Genomic DNA, 21,769 nt, shown 5'->3' with positions numbered 1-21,769 from the left:
GACTTCAAAGCATGAACATCGCATACTGAGACATGGAGTAGCTGCAGAAAGCGAGATGGGCTACATGAGGTTATCGCCGAGCCCGGACGATACTGCGTCACAATTTCTGTTGACTCATATTCCGAGGGAAGCATCGCCTTAGCTTTGTCCAGGAACATCAAGGCGAACAGCAACTCGGCAAATTTACGATGGCTCGATATCTAACGCTTCGTTACTGTTGAACTTTCCAGCTCGTCGTGTTGCCAACTTGAAATTACGAACGGCCGCGCTTCCTGGCTTACACCCATTAAACCTGAGATAGGGCGGATCCCCTATTATGAATTGCCTGTCACAGTTGCGTTATGGGATAAATAGCCTCGGTGTAATATGAAGTCTTGTCGTGACGCTAAATCAACATATTACATCTATCTGCCAGGGTTCGTGACCGAGAATCCCTTGATGGGGAAGTTGAAGTTGATGTGGTGGCTCTCAACCTCACCAACGCCGGACGGAGTGTAAATAGATTTGTCTGCCTCCTTGCTAGACTCGTAGTCTCTCCATCCAATGAATCCAATCCACACAGTTCCCTGGTCAGGAGTGTCCGTCGCCCCAATTCCAGAGTGAGCGGCGTGGCAGCCAGGCAGAGTCTCTGCCTTCTTCAGAGTCTCGGCCATGGCCTCGCGGTTTCCTGTGCAGTGACGAATCGTAATGACCTCGCAAATGGGACTGTTGATCAGCTGGGGAGGCGGAGGCACAAATGTGCGGATGTCAAGATCGAAGCGAGGGCACTTCGTGGGCATGGGGCCCGCGATGACCGGCTTCAGCGCGTCAACGGCCTTCTGATGGTGCTCGGACTTGCCGAACGCCGCGCGGTTCTCAACTGGAGCCCAGGCTGTGGTAACATTGTGAGTACAAAATCGCGTGAGCTCTGCCGAATGAAGGGGCACGCACTGGCAAGAATCTCCAACTTGCTCGGGTCCTCCTTCCACGGCCCCCATCGGTAGCGGAAGTAGCCATCGGAGTCCTTGACTGACAGCAAGAATTTCTTGTATTCCTCCTTCCAATCCGGTACATCTCCCGTCACATCGAGAATGATGCGAGTAGGTCCTAGGCTGGGTGGTCCGGACATCTTGATGAGTGAAAGAATCGGAGGCTATGAGTAATGTTTGACTGTGCTGAGATCAATAGCTTCGTTGTCACACAATATTAAGATTGGTGTGAGTGAGGTTTAGTCGTGAAGGGTCTTCAGCATTCTTTATAAGTATGTAGGGCGTTCAAGGCGTGGAAAAGGATCTTATTTCTTCGGTCTCAGACCATATCGCATGGTGATGATGCGCGCGTTGTGGAATACTTCTCTTTCTGGAAAGCGAATAAGACTTTCTCAATCTCCGTTTCACATGGTAGATCCATGCAAAATGCACCGCAACACATTCCCCTTCAGTGGTCCGTTCCCGTCAGGACATCCGAATGACAGACCAGATGATGGAAGGACGCACGTCCGCCTGTCAAATATCCAGAGCCGGGGGCAAACCAAACCGAAAGTCTGCTGTATTTGGAGACATGAGTGCACACAGCTATGACGCCCACGACACCCTCTTATTTATGCCTTGGTCGGCACCCACAGGTAACACACAGACTGGCGCATACATGTACGCTTGACGCGAGGTCCTATTGATTCTGGATGCACTATGCAACGGTTGAGACGGTCCATCCCGAACGGGAAGCCTATTCTGGAAGAAAGCATATTATGCTAGCGGCATCCCACGTAAATTGAAAGAACGAGCTGATTAAGACCATCTCGTGTCACTACAACCGCTGCTTGTAGACGTTTATTCGTATGTTTCGCGGAGTTTAGAAACAATCCGTGAGGATCGAATGACTAGTCAGGCCATCCAAGTCAACTTTAACGTTCACGGACTTCCGGCGAACCACTCAAGGGGCAGAGGATCTCCGTCCGCTGGGTCAAGACAGGACATCGTAAATCGATGATATGCTGCGATACGAGAGGTCCGTATCGTCATTCACAAATTTGCAGCGAGCTTGCTAAGATGTGTGACGTATTGAGATAAGGTGATACTAGTATGTATGGAAAACGCATCGTAGTCAACATCAATGGTATCAGACACTTACAAAGGTATTGCTTCCTACTCCAGCAGTCTAAGGCGAGGCGAACTGGAGAATATGTATCTTTACTGGAGTATCTCATCCTACGGCAAGTCAAAGAAGGCGAACATAACCTTGCCAGCGCCAAGCGGCATGGCTGCGAACCCCCCTTTCTCGTGTGTGCAACGGTGCCAAAGCTTCGTAAAAGGTCATGTACCAGATTCATACCAGCCCCTCCGATACCCCGCCATCTCACAGAACGGCCGTGGGGTGCCGTTTTTCCATGCTCAATCAGAGTTGTGAAACTTCAGCTAAACTCAGATACGAGTCCCCGCAGCTGACCGAATGGCGGGCCGCGTTGGGGAACCGGTCGCAAGCAACAAGCTTCGAGGAAGCTGGGCTGAGATAGCTGCCCCGAGCTGTCAGAGCTGGGAGCTATGCAACGTGAGCTGTCGGATACTGCGGAGCTCGCTGAGCTCACATCAGCGAGCTCACACTTGCGAAGCTCCAGGCATGATGTTCTCCGTCTCGGTGTCTCTTCACGCAGACGCCGAGGACATTATTGCGATGCCAACCTGTTTTTGTTTTCACGGCTACCTAGACAGAACGTCGTCATCGCCATTATCCTCGTCAGATTGCACCAAACTTTGCCTTTGAGAAACCCGCTGCCTCGAGTATGCCTCAACAAGCTCCGCTTCACTCCGATTCCGAATCTCATCCAATGCCGGCTGAGCAGTCAGCCACGCGGCAATCAGCATACTCTTCATCTGCCAATTTGCGCTGAACCTAGTTGCCGTGAACCACTCGATACTCCGTCGACCCAGCTCTGGCTTCCACGGGAAGTTGGAGACGAGATGCAGACGTAGGATGGAAGGATACTTGTCGAGCTGGAGCAAAGCCTCTTGCTCGGCTGCGAAGTACCACTTGGTGCTCCCCAAGACGAATCCGATCGACGAGCCGATGATGAAGGGCAGTCCTGCCGTTCCCCAGATACTGGCTCCGATGAAGGATGCCGCGAGGCCCACGACGGCGGCCGTGGATGTACCTGCTAACATGCTCCGTAGCATGCTGGTTCAATTAAAATAATGCTGTAGTAGTTCAAAAAAATTCTGACTGACAATAGGCCTGGTCCACTAGGAAGAGTTAGAAATACCTGCTACAAAGAGAGCGAATGTTGTGGGAATTGAAGAGAAGAAGGAAACAAGATGCAGTTTACGAACTTGACATTACCCCAACCGCCAAGTATTCTCAAGAGATTAAAGTGCGGCTGAGCATTTGTGCTGTACTCTGTCATCTGCCACCGAATTCATTTAGTTCTTCCCGACTCTCAGGCTCGGGAAATGGTACAGTCTTACAGCGTAGTCCTGCATGGTGAGAGATTAACCGGACAACAGATCTCCGACTGTCGATATATATGACCAAAAGCGTGATTGTGGTTGGTCAAGAGGTTGAGTCGTCGTCCGATGCTCGAGTCCGTCGATGTTTGTTGTTACAGCACCGTCAACCTCAAACAGCATCACTCGTCACGTCGGCAAGTCGCGGCTAAGTGACCGGAGGCGCACGCATTCTCCAACGCCACGTATTATCTTGCCTCAGGCCACAGCCGCCACTTTCCTTTCCCCAACAATAATCGTTTCCATTTGGAACATTCCGCTTCCCCTTAAACTCTTACGAAAGTTCCGATCACTTTTACTTCTTCCAGACGCAACCTTGACAGGAGATGGATTCTGGCACGGGAAAGTCCATGCTATTTCCGGGCAACGTCGCGGGCACCCGAGACATTCCCGGTCGCTGTTCAAATGGTTCCGATATTAGGCAAGGACTCAATTGATCTCGTCCGGTCTCTTGCGGACGCGGCAGCACAAGGTAGCCTGTGTCCGCTGTTGCATGATGCATGAGGTAAGCCCCTCGGGTGCCCGTGCCGTACATGAAGGAATGCTCGACGAGTAACCCGGCGAACGTAGTGTTTCCGGACACGATCAATTATTCGAGATAGTCACTAAATAGCAGAACCGAATAAGGCGTTTTCGGTTGCCTCGAACAATCAATATAAATACATGGACATTTGGCCCCCTATCGCTCCGCGAAAAGTCGCATGTCGGCGTCAATAGTAACCGAACGGGTCCGGACAATTTGGGGATGACCGAAATGCCCGCAATCACTCCGGCTGACTGAACCCCACTGTCGCCTCAGAACCCACTTTTGCTCGGTCCCGAAGCCGCCCGTCTTACGAGGCGTCGACTCAGGGAATGACATCCCTCTAAGCACGCTGCCGTCCATAAAAGATCTGTCCATTGAAACACTGGGATTCCGAATCGGCCGTCATCACAGATCTCAGATTTACACCTTTCGCTACGGCATCTACCAGCATGGCATCACTAACAGTACGACGTCTCCGTCCCTCGACGATTGCGGCTACCGTCGCGGCGGGCGGCATCGGGTTGGGTATCTTTTCCAAGTTGATGATCGGGAACGCGGCGGCAGATTCTGGGGCACCGCCCAAGGTGTTTGGGGCTGGTCCGGCGTTTGTTTCTTTGCCATTGGAGAGTTCGGAGGATGTCAACCACAATACCAAGCGTCTACGATTCAAGCTGCCTCAAAGAGATGCTGTGAGCGGCTTGTCATTAACATGTGAGACCATCGCTTCATGTTTGAGACATTGACACTGACGAGATCGTAGCCGCGGTTCTGACCATGGCATGGCCAGAAGGCAGATGGTTTCCCGTTGCCAGACCATACACTCCCGTTCAACCCCTAGGTACACCACCATCTCACCTCATGCCTGGAAGGATTCTCACACTCATCCAGATGACGCCGGCTACCTCGAGCTCATGGTGAAGAAGTACCCCGACGGCAAGCAGAGCACCCACCTGCACTCTCTCACCCCAGGCCAGAAGCTCCTCTTCGCCGCCGCGCTCAAGGGTCACCAGTGGAAGCCCAACAGCTACCCGCACGTCACGCTCATCGCGGGCGGCGCCGGCATCACCCCGATCTACCAGCTCGCGCAGGGCATCCTCCGCAACCCCGAGGACAAGACGGCCATCACGCTCATCTTCGGCGTCAACTCGAACCAGGACGTGTTGCTGAAGAAGGAGTTCGAGCAGTTCGAGAAGGAGTTCCCGGGGCGCTTCAGGGCGATCTACACCGTCAGCAACCCCGTGGCCGGGTCGCCGTATCGCAAGGGCTACGTGACGAAGCAGCTACTCGAGGAGGTGGCGCCGAGGCCGAAGACGGCGGAGACGAAGGTGTTCGTGTGTGGGCCGCCGGCGATGGAGACTGCGTTGGTCGGGAAGAGGACTTCGCCGGGTATCTTGCAGCAATTGGGATATACTAAGGATCAAATCCACCAGTTCTAGAGTTTGAGGATGAGACTTTATCCTATTTCACCTTTTGTATCAACACATTCGAGGTTGTTGGTGGTATTATTGGATTTCCCAAATAGACAGAGACTTACACAGACGAACACAATTCTCATGCCTTCATCAACTGTCCACGTATGCTCGCGACCCAGACGAGCGTCGAAACTCCCAACGAAGAAACAAGAACCCCCCAGGTGTCACCTTGCTCGTCGATTAGAAGTTATAGCAGCTCAGACTTCCCAAACCTCATCGCCGACATCTATGTAAGTCACATGTTCCTTGGGTTTGAGCGGTGACTGAGAGGAAACTGCGAGTGGTCGTCAGTTATCGTAGAACGACAGAGTTAGACAAGAAAACTGACGGGAGAGCCTCATTGTTGTGGCAATGACTGAGTCCAAAGCTCTCGTGCAATGATAACTGTGGATATCCTGAATGATCTTCTCGAACTGGTAGACCTCCGGGAGCTTCTCGTTTGAGAAAGACTTGAGGGCGCCTAGGTCGTGCTTGCGCAACTCCTTCTCTGCAAACTGTTAACAAGACACTCGCGCTGAATCCTTCACCGAGATCTCACCTGAGAAGTTGGCACTGAACGCGTCAACAATCACGCTGTCATTCCGACGTCGCCTGCGCAAGGATAGGAGCGCCGCCATCATCGGTAATGCCCATTCGTCTCCGAAACAGCCTTCGGCAAGGCTCAGCGCGATGCGGATCTCAAGCTTGGAAGTGGCGACCGATGTAGCAAAGCAGTCGGCTCGCAGTCGACAGACCCTCTTAGCCAGCTCTGGCTTCTCATTGGGTTCCCCCATCTCGGGACATAGCTTGAACAGCCCGTGGTTGATGATCTCCTGCAGACTAGTGGAAGTCGAGCGCCCCTCTATGGATAAGGTCCCCTGGCTCAAGTACTCTCCAAAGTTGTAAGAGGTATCGCGACGTAAAGAGCGTATCTTCGCAAGGTTGTACGTTTTCCACGAGTCTTTATCCGCGAAAGCATCTAGAAGCGGGGCGTCCGGTAGGAGTGCACCCGGTGGAAGGCCCGAGGTATCCAGGACGTGAACGCGGATGTCGGCTAGCTCGTCGCGGTCTCTTTCCTTGATGTTGCGGTATAAGGCATACTGGAGGGCAAACAGCAGTGAACTAGACCAAGACATGAGATTATCGCCGTCCCTCGACCATCCGCGAAGGTGAGAGTTAAGCATCTCGGCGGCACTGCGAGCTGGCATCGAGAGGATGTCGGTGGTCGCGCCTGGTTTACCGAGCATTGCTGCCCTTGAGATAACCTCCTTGTTTGTGGTTTGCCCGGCAGTCTTTGGCGCATGAACTCTGAAAAGGTATCGAGGAATGTCTTCCAAGGCGGCTGAAAGCCTTGCCTGGTCTGCTGTAGGGGAGAACAGCAGGCAGCCTTGACTAGAGGCTGTCTCCGTCGTGACGGATGAGGCCTGGGTCGCCATTGTGGACGATGGCGTTTCGTGGACGGGATTCTCAGCCATGGCGCCCTCTTTCGGGTGAGAACCACTCCACGATGAGATTAGGTGATGAGATGAGAGTGAGACGAGCGATGAAATGGCGACGCTCGTGGATAAGGCCTGAGAAATCCATGCGTCAGGAGAGAAGAAGCCTCCAAATTATATAAGGCAGCAATCAATATACCGACAAGCTATGGGTCAAATGAGTGAGCGGCCACCATGTTCTTCTCACTCAACGTGAGAGCAGTGAGTGTTCATGAGCCATGCCTAACTTCAAAAAGTGGACGGCCTCCTGCATACCACACGAACTTGGCACACCCAAAGAAAAGAACCAAGCAGACGCCTCAAGAACTCAAGCCAACGGGATGAGATTATACGCGAAATATTGGCCGCCAGCTGAGCGAACGTGAGGGTGTCAACAGGGGCTGCCGCCTCTCATCACATGAGGGGAAAAAGAAGGCTGCAGTGTGGCATCGCGACTGCTGTCCCAAAACGGAAAGGTTCATCCAGTGGGGATAGATAAGATAAGGTTTATCGACCCACTTTGGTAAGGTCGGAAATCTTTTTCTCCGCATTCCGCTTTCAGGCCCCAGTGGAGGCTGATGCCTTAGCTCAGCTGTCAAATCAGAAAGGGCCATGTGGAGTTGGGGTCCCTCGTACCTAGCGAACTGCTCTTCAGCGCCGAGACGGCCCAGTGCCCACGGTGGCCCCTGGCCATTGGCTTTCCATTGGGAACGGGACGTGAGGTGGATGAGGTCAGTGCCTGGCCCACATCAGCTTCTCCCGGCACCTGTGCTGCACCTTGCCATCTGTCCAGGTCCAGGGGAATCGCGAACCATCTGCATTCCATATTGTCATCACAAGCCGATCAGCAACCACAGCGCACAGCAACAGCCTTCCTTTTCGTCCACGACCTACGACGCTCTTCATCCTGGATTCCATCGATATTGATACCTGCACCTATACGCAACTCAAACTGTCACTTCCGACCTTTACGGCACCGAACCTTGACCTCCGCCGATCCGATCCTCCAGCTCGACCTCACCCCGGCACCTCCGTGCCTCCGTGCGACCCGCCGTCGACACCTCCGCCGTCTTTCCTCTCCTCCTTCTCCCCTCCTGCAATCCTGGCTTCCCGGCCGGGTGAGCTGGTCGAGAACGTCCAGCGCCAGTCGAATGAATGCAACCCCTAAATCCATTCCTCGCCGCCTTCTTCCGAAGCTCCCTGCCGTCGCAGTGCACACCGGTCCATCACCACATCCTCCTGGTCCCGACCACCGATGTCCTCCTCACCCACCGCGAGACCGAGAGCGGCTCGACCTTCAACGAGGTCATCACCTCGGAGGAGTTCCTAGCTAGCCACGTCTTGCGAATACCGGCGTCCAACACCGCCGCCGCCGCCGGAGGGAAGGAGGCTGCGCAGAACCTGCGAGAGCTGAGGGGCAAGGCGAAGCAGTATCAAACGATCAACGGGCGCACAGTCGTCATCAAAGACACCCATGTTTACAGTAATAAGGGTGCGCCAATGCTGCTGACCGAAGTGGTCTGGGAAACATTCAGCTGACATACGTGGCACAGGCTTCAAATCTTTGGCGCAAGCGCAGCTTCTCAACGATGCGACGTGGTATCCCGACCTGCTCGAGCCACGCCAATGGCTGATTTACTACATCACCCGCCCTCTTGTTGGGGTCTGGGAAGAGACCAAGATTATCCCGGCCGTAATGGTGGAAGGAATCGCGAGAAGACAGGCCCTCGAGCAAAGCCGATCGGCCGCCATGGAAGGGGATGCTGCGATGCTGCCGCGCAAAAAGGACGTCAAGAACTTTCACGACCTCCTAAATCACTTCCCGATTATCGCGCGACAAATGCAGCCCGGTCTGGAGAAGCTGTTTCGGGAGTTTACGACTGTTTTCGAGCGACCACTACCCCCGCCCCCCTCGGCGATGCGCATACCCGATCCCGAGCCCGAGGGGCCGATCGCGACGGCAATGAAGCAGGCGCGCTCCAACAGCACGTCTGCAGTCAAAAGACCAAACAACCTATCCAACGGCCTAGCGGTGACGGAGAACTTCTACGCCGAAGATGACGAAGATGTTATGCGAGCTTCTCTCGAGACCGCGGTGATGGCGGCCATCGATATCTTCCAGGCTGTAGATAAGCAGCAGCTTTCGATGCTCGGCGCTACGACAGACCTCACCGGGCCGGTCGTTGAGAGACTGATAGAGCGATACGTCACCGAGAACGTTCACCATCTGCTTTTCCCCCGTCTCAGCGCCATCAAACGCCCTTACGATCTCGAATTGGAGGCGAAGATACGTCAGATGGAGTTCATCGACTTGTCACAGCTCGGTATAGTAATCGAGGGTGGCTCTCGAGGAAAACATGACCTGACAATACAACTTGGTCTTGCCGTCGAGGAGTTCAAGAAGATGACTCTGGCATTGAGCCCGCAAGAGATGCTGGACCTCTTGTTGTCAACGATGAAGACGGTTACCCACTTGACCAACACATCTCGAGCTCAAGCAGCTTCATCGGTAGAAAAGCCCACTCTTACCGTCAACGCCGATACCCTCGTGTCCCTACTACTATTCGTGGTCATCCGAGCGCAGGTCAGGCACCTTCATGCGCGTCTGATTTACATCCGCCATTTCATCTACGTTGATGATGTTGACAATGGCGAAATGGGCTACGCCCTAAGCACCTTCGAAGCAGTGTTGGCTTATCTCGCTCTCGACTCGTCAGGCCTGAGGAGAGCAAGTAAGCGAAACAAGACTTTGTGGGATGCAACCTGCAATGGTACTCTGGACCAGGTGAAGAAGATCATGGAGCCGGACTCGAATGCGGTGATCGACGATGTCTACGACTCGCCAGTGTCGAGTCGGCGGCCATCAGGCACGTGGAGCTACACTAATGGCTCTGCTTCACGACGATCATCGACGGCCGTCACCATTTCCGATCGCTTCTCATCCGGGTCTGGCTTGAGTCACGTATTTCCCTTTCAAGTGGAAGACGCCGATAGCGAGCTTGATTTCCCACTACCACCTCCCCCGCGAAAGATCAAGCGGGTTGCTATGGACACCAGGAGCATGTCGAGCGGTTCCGAAATATCGTACCACTCGAGGGCTACTAGCAATGGGACCGTCGGCAGCGTACTAGAAGGCGACATCTCGGTTGACCGGTTGTCGCAGACACACAACGCCTTCGGCGAGTCACTCCTGATGATGGCTGTGCAGAATGAGAGACCTGATGTTCTCAGGTATCTCTTGAAATTCGACGAATACTACCCAACCGCTGTGATCCTCGACGACATCAACAACGAGGACACAACATTACTGAGCGCCGCAGTGCAGTTGGGCCACACCGAGTTGATAAATATTGTACTCTCTTTCGTCATGTCCGTGGCATCGGAAGAGCGCCTGAAAGCCTACCTCGCCCAGCAAGATATTTGGGGGCGCAGCTGTGCGCATTACCTGTTCCATGCGCCGTTCCTGATATCTCGAATTGGGAAATTAGTCCCCTGGCGGCAAAAAGACAAAAACGGACAGACGCCACTTTTTGCGCTGTGTCGCTCGTATGACCATGTGCACTACCACGAAATGGTGGATGCCGGCCTTGATGCGGCCACGGAAGCGCAGGGTGACGGGCTCCCGCTCCACATCGATGACCATGTGGACGGCAAGGGGAACACGCTGCTTCATATTGTGAACGACCCTCAGCTCGCTGCCAGGATTCTTCAACAGTGCGACGTGGACGTCAATGCAACCAACGAGAAGAGGTTCACGCCTCTGATGGTAGCCAGCAAATATGGCAGATTGGACATGGTCAGAACGCTTTACGTGGACGCACGAGTTGACGTCGCGGCCCGAGAGCTACGAAGCCTGACGGCCGTGGAACTGGCCAAAGATGATGACATCCGAAATAAGATTGACGACTTGGCATTGTTTAGCATGCCCCCTGCGGCGGATGCCCGTATCACCGGTGTCGTAAGAGCCTTTTTCGTTGAAGATGCGACCATTCGCTTGGTCTTGAAATCGGCCGCCCCCGCCGACCACATGAGCTACACTGTTACAACGAGCCGCCGCAACCTGTCCGATTTCGAGATCCTCGGCAATCTGCTTGCGCTGGAGAATCCGGCATCGTGGATTCCCGCGGTCGCCGGAGTACGCTCGCCATTCCAGATCCCGTCGAAGCCATCGAGAGCCGTTCTGCGGGACATCCAGACTAGGACGGACTGGTTCCTCAAGATCATGCTCCAGCACCCGACGTTTGCGACACACGAGATGCTCTGGGAGTTCTTCCTCGTCCCTGACATCCAGCTCGGAATGATGGAGCAGAGGAGCAACCTCAAGGCGGAGACGCGGGCGGAGAAGGTGCGGGAGGAGTACGAGCCTGTGAAGGATGTGCGAGAGGTTGAGCAGTTCGTCGACCACGCGAGAGAGATGGTTCGGAGCGTCAACTATTCCACCAAGAGCGTTGCCAGGAGGGTCAACGCGATTGGCATCGTCGCATCAGGTAAGCCTCGCCGTCGAACCAACTGAACCGCGACCTTGCTAACAGTTCTAGATCTACACGACGCGGCAGCTCTATTGCACCGGGCGGTATTGACGCTCCCATTCCTCCCACCCGCATACATGACGGCACTGGAATCGTACGTCCGCACCATCACTCCGATGCAGTCGAACCCTTACGCCATCTTCCACTCCACCTTCCTCGCGTCGCAATCCACCATCCAAGGGCTGTTGTCAGCACTTGCGCGACCACCGGGGTTGATCTCACAAATTTCGTCGGCGCGCAAGGCAGTGGAGAGGAACTACAACTCGCTCAACAGATCGACGCGGTGGCCGCTCGGTCTCTTGGACGATACGCGACAACGTCTCAACGAGGAGCGGGAGGAGAAGGCGCGTCAGTCACAGGAACAAGTCGACGACCTTGGTCGAGAACTCCGGTACCACCAGCAAGTGGTGGCCGGGGAACTCGCCGGGTGGCAGGATCTGCACGAGAAGATGGGGCGACGGGCGATCAAGGAATTCGCCAAGGGCATGGTGATCCAAGAACGGCTCCGGCTGGACGGGATGATGAGGGCTCTGCGACGGCTCAGGGAAGGCAAGGCGGAACTCGAGACGGTAGCGCAGGGTGTTTCAGGGCGGTCGAGTATGAGTCAATCGATGCACGACGGCGGGACGACGATGGATGCGGGCGAGGGAAGCAGCAGCAGCAGCAGCAGCAACAGCAACAGCACCACAAGCAACGGTACCGGTAGCAGCGGAGGCGTCGGCGGCGCGGGCAACGGACTGGTGGCGAATGCAGCTGGACTTTAGCCCGCCCCCGGTTCCTTGCTGCGTGCGGGTGTCGTCGTCTAACAGTTGCCTGGGATGATGTGCATACACGGTCGAGCCTTTTTCAACACCAAGAGCGACGCGTGGTATGGGAAATGCGACGCGTCTGGGGGCGTCATTGGGTGGTTGTGTGATGACGGGTGGGACGGATGACCACCGATCAAGAGTTGGAGAAGAGCAGACAGACAGAGGTGTGTGTGTGTGGGATTGAATGGGGCCACCTCACCTCACCTTGCATGAGGCAAGGCACATTTTCCGAATTTCCCCCCCTCTCGGTCTCGGCCACAAACTCGACTCGAGAATAGCAAGTAGAACGCTGCTCATTTCTTGCGTTTTTTCCTGTGTCTTTTTTTCTTTCTTTCTATCGATTGACGGATACCCTTTGGCGTCCTCGGCGTGTGGTGGGTGGGTAAACTTTAGACGGCGGGACGGAAGGAGGAGGAAATTTCCTTCTCAACTCAGGTTCCCTCTAGAATGGAGGACGAAATAGATGATGGATACAAACAGCACACACAACACACACATGAGATGGATACCTTTCTTTTTTTTTTTTTCCCACGTGGTTCATGACATGGTCCCTTGTTTGTGAAAAAGTTTTTCTGATGATGAGTGACTGTTTGTCGGTGTAAGGTAGGTCCCAAGAGGACACGATGTCTTGTTTTCCGAGGACTCGGGAACCCGAAGTGGGAATGGAAGTGTAGGGCATTACCGACTCTGGATATCAAGCATGTTCACCACGGTGAGAGGTTTGGGAAGACCCAGCCACCCCGACTTTTCCGAGCAGGCCGCGGACATGTGCCCCCCGGTTTGGATGTTTGTTTCCTTGCGAGGACACTCGACCCGAACTACCGTTGGGACGTGCATGCTGTAAAGGCAGGGAATTTCTAGAGTTGCCAACGAGATGTGACTCATTCTTCCCTGGAGAGAAGAAGAAGTCATCATGCATGGCGGATCCCAAGGATACGTTAGTTGCAGACCGGAGCCGTTGGCGAAGAGGCGTGGGCCATTGGATCGAGAAACAAAAAGGCGGTCGTGAAACATCCCGGGAAGACGGCTGGGCCAATGAAGCCCGGTGCGAGACGGAAACACGGTGAAAGGTGACCTTTCGCGGTCCCGATTGGACGACGGGGGATCGGCGGCGCGTCGAGATTGGGTGGTTGGGTTGGGCCTATCAGAGGGCGCGACGGGGATGAGGGAGCACGGGCCACGGGAGCGGGATGGTTAGCGTGTGAGTACGTAAGCAGAAAGGCTAGGTAGTGCGATTAAGCGATGAATTGGAGAGATGGCATTGTGAGACTGTGAGTGGCGCTTGGGATGGAGGGTTAAGCGCTCGAGTGCGGCTGTGCAATGGTGAGACGGGCAAGACGGGAGAGAGTCTCCCCATGTTCGGACCATGTCGTACCGCGGATGGGCATCAGATTGCCGAGATGGAGAGATGCGAGGTGCGAATCATTGTGCGTGGAAGGGATCTGGAGTGAGGTGCTTGCCGCCGCTTGCGAGGAACCGACGAAAGAGCCCTCGAGGGTAGAAGGATGGATGAGCTCACGATGGACGGTGCAGCGTTGTATAGAGCGGCTGTATATCAGGCGAGGCTTAGACATACAGACGGGGTCGGCGGGAGAGAGATGAGTAGCTGCGCGGCTATCTCGTCTTCCGGCGATTTGCATTGACGAGGACGGATGCACATGATCACCGGCATCATCGTCCGCGTCAGGCCCGACTTCGGGGCCTTCTTTTGGCGAAGTTGAACCTGGTGTTACAGAGTGAGACTGGGCGGACGGGCGGCTGCCTCCTCTTTTCCAGGTAGGTAGGTCAGCCTGCTGTGTCATCCGACTCTCGTGAGACTGGTGAGGTGCTTGGTGCTGTAAGCGCCGGCCGGAATCGGGAGATGGGGGCGGTCGCGGTGGTAGGTGGGTTGTGTAGCCGCCCGGGCGGTTAGCAGGTGCGGTTGTTTTAGATTGCGAGGCGAGGCTTCGAGGAGAAGAAACAGCCGACCCTGCGCAGGTAGTAAGCCTGCAAGGCCCGGAGGGCTCTCTCTGCTAGCAGGCCAGGCTGCTGTGTCTCGGAGTATGAGTGGGCATTGATGGGATAGACGCCGGTAATCTTGGGAGCCGCTCGGATTTGATTGCGCCTGGAAGTATTACGGGGCGGAGTAACATTTTAATTACTACTCGGTCCCAAGTCCAGGTCGAGGTTCAGGTGAGAGACGGTAGAGCAGATGAGGCGGACGGGAAGCCGCGAGAGGGAGGTTGATGCGAAGATGAAGCGACGACTGCGAGGTGCGCTGGCGACGCGGACGGGAACGAGTTGGGAATGCCCTCGCGAAGAGGCGCGGGTGTTTGTTCGCGACGTGGACGAAGGCAAGACTCGCGGGTTGCGCATGGCATGGCATGGCACGACGACGCATGACATCGCGTCGAATAATCGCCACGAGCGCGTCTAGGCGTTCCTGGTGTTGATGTTGTGGTGTGGTGTGTGGTGTTCGTCCAGTGTGTTCTCCGCTATTCAGGTGTGGGGGAAGCTAAAGCAGAGAGCTCCATCAGAAGAAAAAAAAAAAAGGCGCCAAGTGGTGGAACAAGAGCTAATAATGCACGGCCGGCTGCCATGTGTCTAAAAATGAGTCATAGGCGCTGTGCAGGGGGGCAGCTCTCGAGAGGAAGCTGCTGAAGACGGTGAGTGGTTGATGGTCGACAGTGTCAGTCAATGTCGCATGAACTGTCCCTTTGCATAAAGAATTATATGAAGCCGTACAGTGTCAATGCCAGCCGAATGACGTCTGCATAGCTCCGCCCCGCTCGCAAGCTGTGGGTGGGGCTTCAGGGTCCCCACCTTCCCGTCCAAGCAGGAAGGAACTTCCACGATGGGCCACAACGACGGCCGCACCTGCTGATGCTGATACTGATGCTGCTGATGGACGAATACTCTTTCTTTCGATGCTGCAGATGTACCTACATCAAGTTTTTCTCTCACCTCTTTTTCACTTTTTAGCCCCGTGTTTCAGATTTTCTCTCAACGCCGTGGTGGGCCGTCCTGCAGCCTCCATCTCCATCGTTCCCTCTTAGCAGCTGCAGTAGCTCCTGCTCCCATGTCTCGACTCTCCGTCACCATGTCGTCTGTCGTGTGTCGTTCGTGGCCCGCGTCGAGATCCTCGTCTCCCATGTCCTTCTTTTCCTTTTTATTTTCGTTCTGATGCTACGTATTCATCATTGATACGTATCTTCCGTCCTGGCCTCGGCCCACGATCCGTCCATGGGACCCCGGGAACACCACATGCGCAGCCACCCCATCGCTGCTCTGCGTTGTACCAAAGGACCCATCCCACCACATCCCAAAGAACCACACCTCTCTCCCAATGTTCAGCAGGCCCTTCGATGGACCCGCGGGTCGTCAGTCGCGCGCCGCATACCGCATCGCAATTCCCAAATCCATTGGGCTGCGAGCGAGCCTCGCCTCAAAGGATAAAGATGCCCTCCCCTCCCCGCGCCTACTGTCCCTTTTCGTTGGCCCTTCTCTCTTCATCCTCATCCTCGTTCCTCTTTCTCTCTCGACTGTCCATTCTCCTCTCGTCTCGCATCTCTTACTGTATTGTTTGTTTATGCTACTGGAACACACACGAAAGAAAAATCAAAAGAAGAACCAAAAATCAATTCATATCCAATACACTTAGATCTCGGACACTCTGGTCTTGTTGAACGCGACCTCGACAAGTTCCCCCTGCTTCACGGCAACAACTGTATTCTCACGCCCTCAATCGTCTCAAACAAACATCGGAAATTTGGAGCTGGTCTCCTCTCCCGTCAACTCACCTTTTCGGTAATTCCATAATCGTGTCTACCACCGACACAACCGACGCACATTCACAATGTCCTCGTACGAACAAGCCCCACCCATTCCCTCCCTCACTTACACCCATACTGACATCCTCTCCAGTCTGGCAGCGGACAACATGTCCTTCGACTTCGTCTTCCCCTCCTGCGAACCCGCAACACCGCCGAGCTTCTCATTCGACTCCTTCCCCCTCGACCTCCCGTACCAACAACCCCCGACCACAAATTACGGCCACGCCCGCTCCCGCTCCAACGGCTCCGTCTACTCCTTCGTCTCCGCCGCCGACTCCACCCCGGATTCCGTGAGCACCCGCATGACTACCCCGTCCCGCGCGTCTCCACCCATCCGGCAGCATGGGCCCCTCTTGCTCCCCAAGATCCGCTCCCAGGACCAAGCCATCGAGTCGCCGCCCACCAAGCGCGTCAGGGTCTCCCCCAAGCCCCGCACACCGGCACGGGCACCCGCACCGGCCCCGCGCCGTAGCGTCGTCGCCGCCGCATCTCAAGCCGCCGCCTCCGCATTCCGCCCCACTCACGCCCGGAGCTACACCAACCCGGAGACAATCACCTGGAACATGCCCTCTTCCTTCTGCAGCCAGCCCGAGGAGCCCACGACATCATCTCTCCTTTGCTCGCCCGTCATCTTCGCCGACGACATGCAGTCCCGTCGCGCATCCACCTGCAGCCTAGATGCTCCTGCTCTTGAGAAGTACGGCTTCCCGACCTACCGCCAAATGCCCTCATACGTTCCTGCCGCATCCACTCCGGCGCCCCAGCCTCAGGCTACTCCTGAGCCGTACATGTTCCCCTCCCAGTGCTCCTACAACACAGTCCCGCGCGCTCCCTCGCCTCTGAGCATCTCATCCACCCCGGACCCGACGCCCAGCACAACCCTCATGTCCTACCTGACCAGCTCCAACCCCGCTCCTTCCTTGGTTCGCACAATCTCCTTCCCTCTTCGGGACCCCAACACCAAGCACTTCTGGTGGGACATCCGTCAAATCCGCCCTTGGACGTCCTTCAACATCTCCTCCGTCCTCTCCCTCCCCGGCGCCTCCGCCCTGCTCAACTGCCCTGTCCCCGCCCCTCTCCTGCCCACCCCGGCACAGACCGCCCGCCACCCCGAGACCGAGGCCGCCCTGCACTCCATCTACGCCTCCCACTACCTCCCCAAGCTCAACGCCGCCCTCGCCATCTCCTCCACCCGGCCCATGCAGCTCTCCGCCCCCACCCCGGCACCCGGCAAGCAAACGGACCTCCTCTTCACCGCCTCCCCTGCCGGCGAGCCCGCCTCCGCCGCAGCCATCTTCGGCGGCAAGCCCACCGCCCGCGTCGTCGGCCTCGTCCGCTCCTTCGACCGCTTCAACACCGGCATGCGCGTCGAGGGCAACATCAAGCGCGTCGAGTACCTCCGCGGCCTCGCCGCCCTCCACCACGCCATGCGCGAGCACGGCTGCCGCTACGGCTTCATTCTCACCGAGATCGAGCTCGTCCTCGTCCGCAACGGCCCCGACGCCGTCCCCAACTTCGGCTTCCTCGAGGTCTCCTCCGTCCAGCTCGCCTCCGTCGCCGACGACGTCGACCTCGAGAACGGCGAGATCCCCCTCACCGCCTGCCTCGCGCTCTGGGGCCTCTGCATGATGGCCGGCAACGACGCGCCCCCCCACGGCGTCGCCCACTGGAAGGCCGAGATCGGCGCCCCGGCCGAGGGCACCAGGAGAAAGGCCCTCCCGCGCGACGACTGGATGCCGAAGCCGCAGCTCGCCGAGAAGAGGGAGGCCAAGAGGAGTCGCGGCTGGATCATGCCCGAGGACCCCGTCGGCCGGAAGGAGCTTGGTAAGAGGGGTGTCCGGTACGGCGCTTGCTAGAGCTCTGATGTTGTTCGCAACATACACACACACTCAACTCTTTTGTCATTTCGCATTTTGAAGGGGACGAACAAGAAGTAGTGGTTTCCTTTTTTTTCCTTGGGGTTATTGGCTGGATCCAATGCTCTCATGACGGTTGGTACACGGAAAAAGATAAAGGTAATCCCTCAAGGGGTTTTTGATGATGGTTTTTTGGGTAATGATGGGTATATATATATATGGTTTCATGTATGGATGAAGTTTTATGAAGTGATGACGGGTGGTTGGGATATATCCTTGTACATGCTAGTTTTAAAACTACTTGTAATCACGAACAATCTTTTCAACGTTTACTACCTTGACCTTTTTCAGTCGACGTGAAAATCTCTCTCTCTCTCTCCCCCTCTGGCTATGCAGCATGCTCGGGACACGGGATCGCGAGAGGGGTGCCTGTATATAAAAGGAAGTCGAACTTCTAGTTTTTTTTGCAGCCGGACAAATCATTCTGGTTGTTATGAGGCTGCAATGCGTGGATGTGAGTCTTCAGATTGACATCTTTCTCTCCCGGTAAGGCCCTGGGCAAGAAAGAGACCCGCGACACACTGCGCCAGGCTGCAGGCGATTGGTGTTTCGTCGTCCGTTCACTTCGTTTCTCGTCGCTTGTGGTGTATTCGAAGTATTCTTCTGCGAGACCTCCCAGGTGGCTTGTTTGAGATAGAGGGGCTACTTGGTCTGAAGAGTTCGTAACTTATCATGTCATGTTTGGACTTTCTCCAGAGCAACACCACACTTTTCGAGAACCGTGCGGCGACCCACGGTGCCGGCTGCTTGGACAGGAGTCAGACCTTGGGTGGCTATGTATTGATTTAAATACATCGTAGGCTGGTGCTCGGCTTGGGCGGTCGATGTCAGGGGGGACACGGCGCTTGGATGCTGCCACTGACTAGACTGCGAGCTAAAGCGTTTTGATGTATGCTAAATGCTGATTTCGGTTCTGGCTATAAAAGAGTACGGTATTGCTGGTGGCATCGAGGCAGGCAATGATATGAGGCTTCTGAAATCTTCCATGTTGCGAAAACGGCTCGCAAGCGGTCGACTGAGCAATATCATATCCTGTGCACCGCGTTATTACACACGTCCAAGATGATATCTTCCTCTCACCTCTGAACTTCTCATATCTCTTCGTCGCTTGTGGGTGTCTTTTGCCGTGTATTCCAACCCGAATCCTCCACAACCGTGAATATTTCGACGTCTTTTCCGCGCCGCTCGCTCTCAAAATACATGTTTCTTCTCGGACTCCCAAGTGAAGTGGGCAGTGTCCTATCATTCACTCTGCCTAAGCAGAGGAGCCATTAAGACAGAGACATTTTGACGTTCGATTGCTGTGGGAATGTTGAAGTTGGATGTGATATTGGCCTTTTATATTCCCTGGGAAACCCAGTGGTACACTGGGCTTCGGAGCCTTTGGTCACAGAATGTTGGGAATGGGGAGAGGTTACTATTTTTCCGGGTTGGAGTTTGAGGTGTTTATAAGAGGGCCTGTTGTGTTATGAACGAGATACAACACAATCGTAAATGACCGGCCACCTCGTGTTCCAGCAATTGATTCAATTGCAAACCGTGTCGGGAAAGCCAACCAAAGGTCCTTTAGCCTATGTTGTTGCCCTTCAGTTAGCTAGTCTCCTCTTATGCAAATTACCACGAAGCCGAAGTCTCCGTCCGTATTCGGTTCCCGTCGTCTTACTTATATTCATATCTGTATTCGTCTCAGCTTTGAGGTCTTTGCTTTCCAGAATTTCTTCCGCGTTCATGGGTCATGTGGCAGAAGTACCAGAAGTAATGATGGCATGGCTCGGGTGGATGATGCAGTCGGATTGACAACCACGAACGCGTTCCAAACCCAGCAGCAGATTGCGTGTCACAAATCATACTCTCGGTGTGTTGGCGTATTAAATAGATCCACCTTCCTGGAAACACTAACATGAACAGAATCAACCGGTTGGAGTCGAGCAGGTTATAACAGCGAGGTTTCGGCGGAGTTGTTGAGTTGCTGGGACAAGTGCGGGTCACTGAATCCGCTTGCTTCTTCAGCCATGACTAAGATGACCGTTCGTCAAAGTCCGGTCCTAAGTCTCTCTAGCTACGTAAGTTCAAGTTCGATTTCTCATATCGAGTGTTACTCACTCGATTCTTTGGCTTCTCGTCATTGGTGTTGTCGGATTATTCCTCAATTAATATTCGAGCGATGACAAAATCGTTTGCTACACTTCTAAACAGTCAAAACGACTTCTTAGGAAGTAAGAAGACGGGGCAGGTAGAGCCATAGCTCGCAATCTCGGCATGCGTCCCACGACGTTCGCTCGTCATGGACGCGGTCTTATTCACACCGCACTTGCCTGGACAAAAGCATCTTTGAACAGAGCCCCATCCAAATTTATATCTGTGCGTGACATTTCGTACCCCAGAAGAATTCCATGCCGATCCATCCATCCTCAAAGCCAGCGGTGCCATATGTTGAATGTGAATATCTGGATATAAAAACATCGGAGTTGATCAGTCAGTGTCACCCAGCAGCCACCACGAGTTGAGATCGGATTCACGATGTTTGCCACGTATCAAAGTTTCTCTGCGGTATCTCCTGATTCACGTTGGTCGTTGGAGGAGAGGGCGGGATGGTCACCATGTAATTCCTTCGTAGCTATGTTCATCTGCGGTCGTCGTTGATTTCTATCTGTTTTGGTTTATTCTAGAATAAACACTGCCGAGCTGAAACCCGAGCGTCGAGAAGACTTCTGAAAGGCGAATATTGAATTGCCAAACCTATATTCTTTTTCGCGAAAGTCGATGTCTTGGTTTCCATTGCCACGAACACCGAAATCGGAACGTCAACGACGTTCGACAATTTCATTCTGTTGATCCACTTCACAGCAAGCTGGCTACAGTTGAGATATGTACTCTCCCGTGGTAAAGTAATGCTGAGAGATAACTTGTCCAGCGCAGTTGCCCACGTAGTCCCCGGAAGCTTGGCAATATATAGTATACCCAGTGCTCTCTCTGCCAACATTCGCTTCAAGGATTACAACTGAGCCGATTTTGATGCTTTCACAGGCTCCAAAACTTTCAGATGAGCACGATGAAGTAGTTGAAAGAGTCGCAGAATCACAAAACTCTTCAGCAAGATTATTTTAATCTGGGGACAACAGACCCTCCCGCGAGCTTCCGTCATTAGCGCCGTCTCTGATGTATTCAACCCCATTTCTGAAGTTTAATATTGGCGATGCCAACGGCTTTTCACCCCTCCAAAAATGTCAACCCATAGTGTCAGCACCTCAACCTTCCAGCAGGTAGGTGTGCATCTGAGAAACGGTAGCACTAGTCCAATTCTGTTGGAGGAAAAGACAAACACTTACGCTCTAGAACGATATTTATGGACTTTTCGATCTTCTTTGAAGTGCACGACCTCCAACGGCGTTCAAACTAGCTAGTCCCTCACAGCCAGGTTTTCCGAACGCGAAGATGACTTCCAGCCCAGCCAACGAAGTCCTCTCCGGCATATTCGGATTTCGCTGGTCTGAACCTTTTTTCAGCTCATGCGGGCTTCTGTATGCGCCGTCGTCGGCATGAAAACCCAAAACCTCAGTGAGCGTCGCTGCTCACTCATCGTTGCCGCCTTGACCACCCACCACCTAATTCTTGGCATATTTCAGCCACCACCTCCCCATCCCTCGGTGTGTGGTGGCAGCCACTTTTCTTCCTGCCCGTACACCTTGATACACAACATTACTACTTGTATTATCATAAGAATCTATCTCTACGGTAAACTATGCATTGCATTAACCTTGTGGCTGCGGCCCTC

General features: G+C 54.5%; 6 protein-coding genes across 6 annotated transcripts; 3 read left to right on the top strand and 3 right to left on the bottom strand.

Moving 5' to 3' along the window:
- Positions 1-404: 404 nt before the first annotated feature.
- On the bottom strand, positions 405-1,108 carry CkaCkLH20_05998 (uncharacterized protein; the record flags this gene model as incomplete). Its single annotated transcript, XM_038888715.1, has 2 exons — positions 405-871; positions 931-1,108. 2 exons carry the CDS (start codon positions 1,106-1,108, stop codon positions 405-407), a joined length of 645 nt encoding a protein of 214 aa, XP_038746051.1.
- Positions 1,109-2,675: 1,567 nt separating this feature from the next.
- Positions 2,676-3,137, bottom strand: CkaCkLH20_05997 (uncharacterized protein; the record flags this gene model as incomplete). The annotated part of the gene is made up of 1 exon (XM_038888714.1): positions 2,676-3,137. One exon carries the CDS (start codon positions 3,135-3,137, stop codon positions 2,676-2,678), a length of 462 nt encoding a protein of 153 aa, XP_038746050.1.
- Positions 3,138-4,451: 1,314 nt separating this feature from the next.
- CkaCkLH20_05996 (oxidoreductase NAD-binding domain-containing protein) lies at positions 4,452-5,438 on the top strand (the record flags this gene model as incomplete). The annotated part of the gene is made up of 2 exons (XM_038888713.1): positions 4,452-4,702; positions 4,763-5,438. The coding sequence occupies 2 exons, from the start codon at positions 4,452-4,454 to the stop codon at positions 5,436-5,438; spliced, it is 927 nt and encodes a 308-aa protein (XP_038746049.1).
- Positions 5,439-5,671: 233 nt separating this feature from the next.
- Positions 5,672-6,889, bottom strand: CkaCkLH20_05995 (uncharacterized protein; the record flags this gene model as incomplete). The annotated part of the gene is made up of 3 exons (XM_038888712.1): positions 5,672-5,748; positions 5,803-5,961; positions 6,013-6,889. 3 exons carry the CDS (start codon positions 6,887-6,889, stop codon positions 5,672-5,674), a joined length of 1,113 nt encoding a protein of 370 aa, XP_038746048.1.
- A 1,194-nt stretch (positions 6,890-8,083) lies between these two features.
- CkaCkLH20_05994 (uncharacterized protein) lies at positions 8,084-12,221 on the top strand (the record flags this gene model as incomplete). The annotated part of the gene is made up of 3 exons (XM_038888711.1): positions 8,084-8,420; positions 8,482-11,415; positions 11,467-12,221. The coding sequence occupies 3 exons, from the start codon at positions 8,084-8,086 to the stop codon at positions 12,219-12,221; spliced, it is 4,026 nt and encodes a 1,341-aa protein (XP_038746047.1).
- Positions 12,222-16,101: 3,880 nt separating this feature from the next.
- Positions 16,102-17,934, top strand: CkaCkLH20_05993 (uncharacterized protein; the record flags this gene model as incomplete). Its single annotated transcript, XM_038888710.1, has 1 exon — positions 16,102-17,934. One exon carries the CDS (start codon positions 16,102-16,104, stop codon positions 17,932-17,934), a length of 1,833 nt encoding a protein of 610 aa, XP_038746046.1.
- Positions 17,935-21,769: the final 3,835 nt, after the last annotated feature.

The sequence above is a fragment of the Colletotrichum karsti genome, assembly GCF_011947395.1.
Source record: "Colletotrichum karsti strain CkLH20 chromosome Unknown Scaffold17, whole genome shotgun sequence".
NCBI classification, from domain to species: Eukaryota; Fungi; Ascomycota; class Sordariomycetes; order Glomerellales; family Glomerellaceae; genus Colletotrichum; species Colletotrichum karsti.
This window is presented reverse-complemented; position numbering and strand designations above follow the sequence as displayed.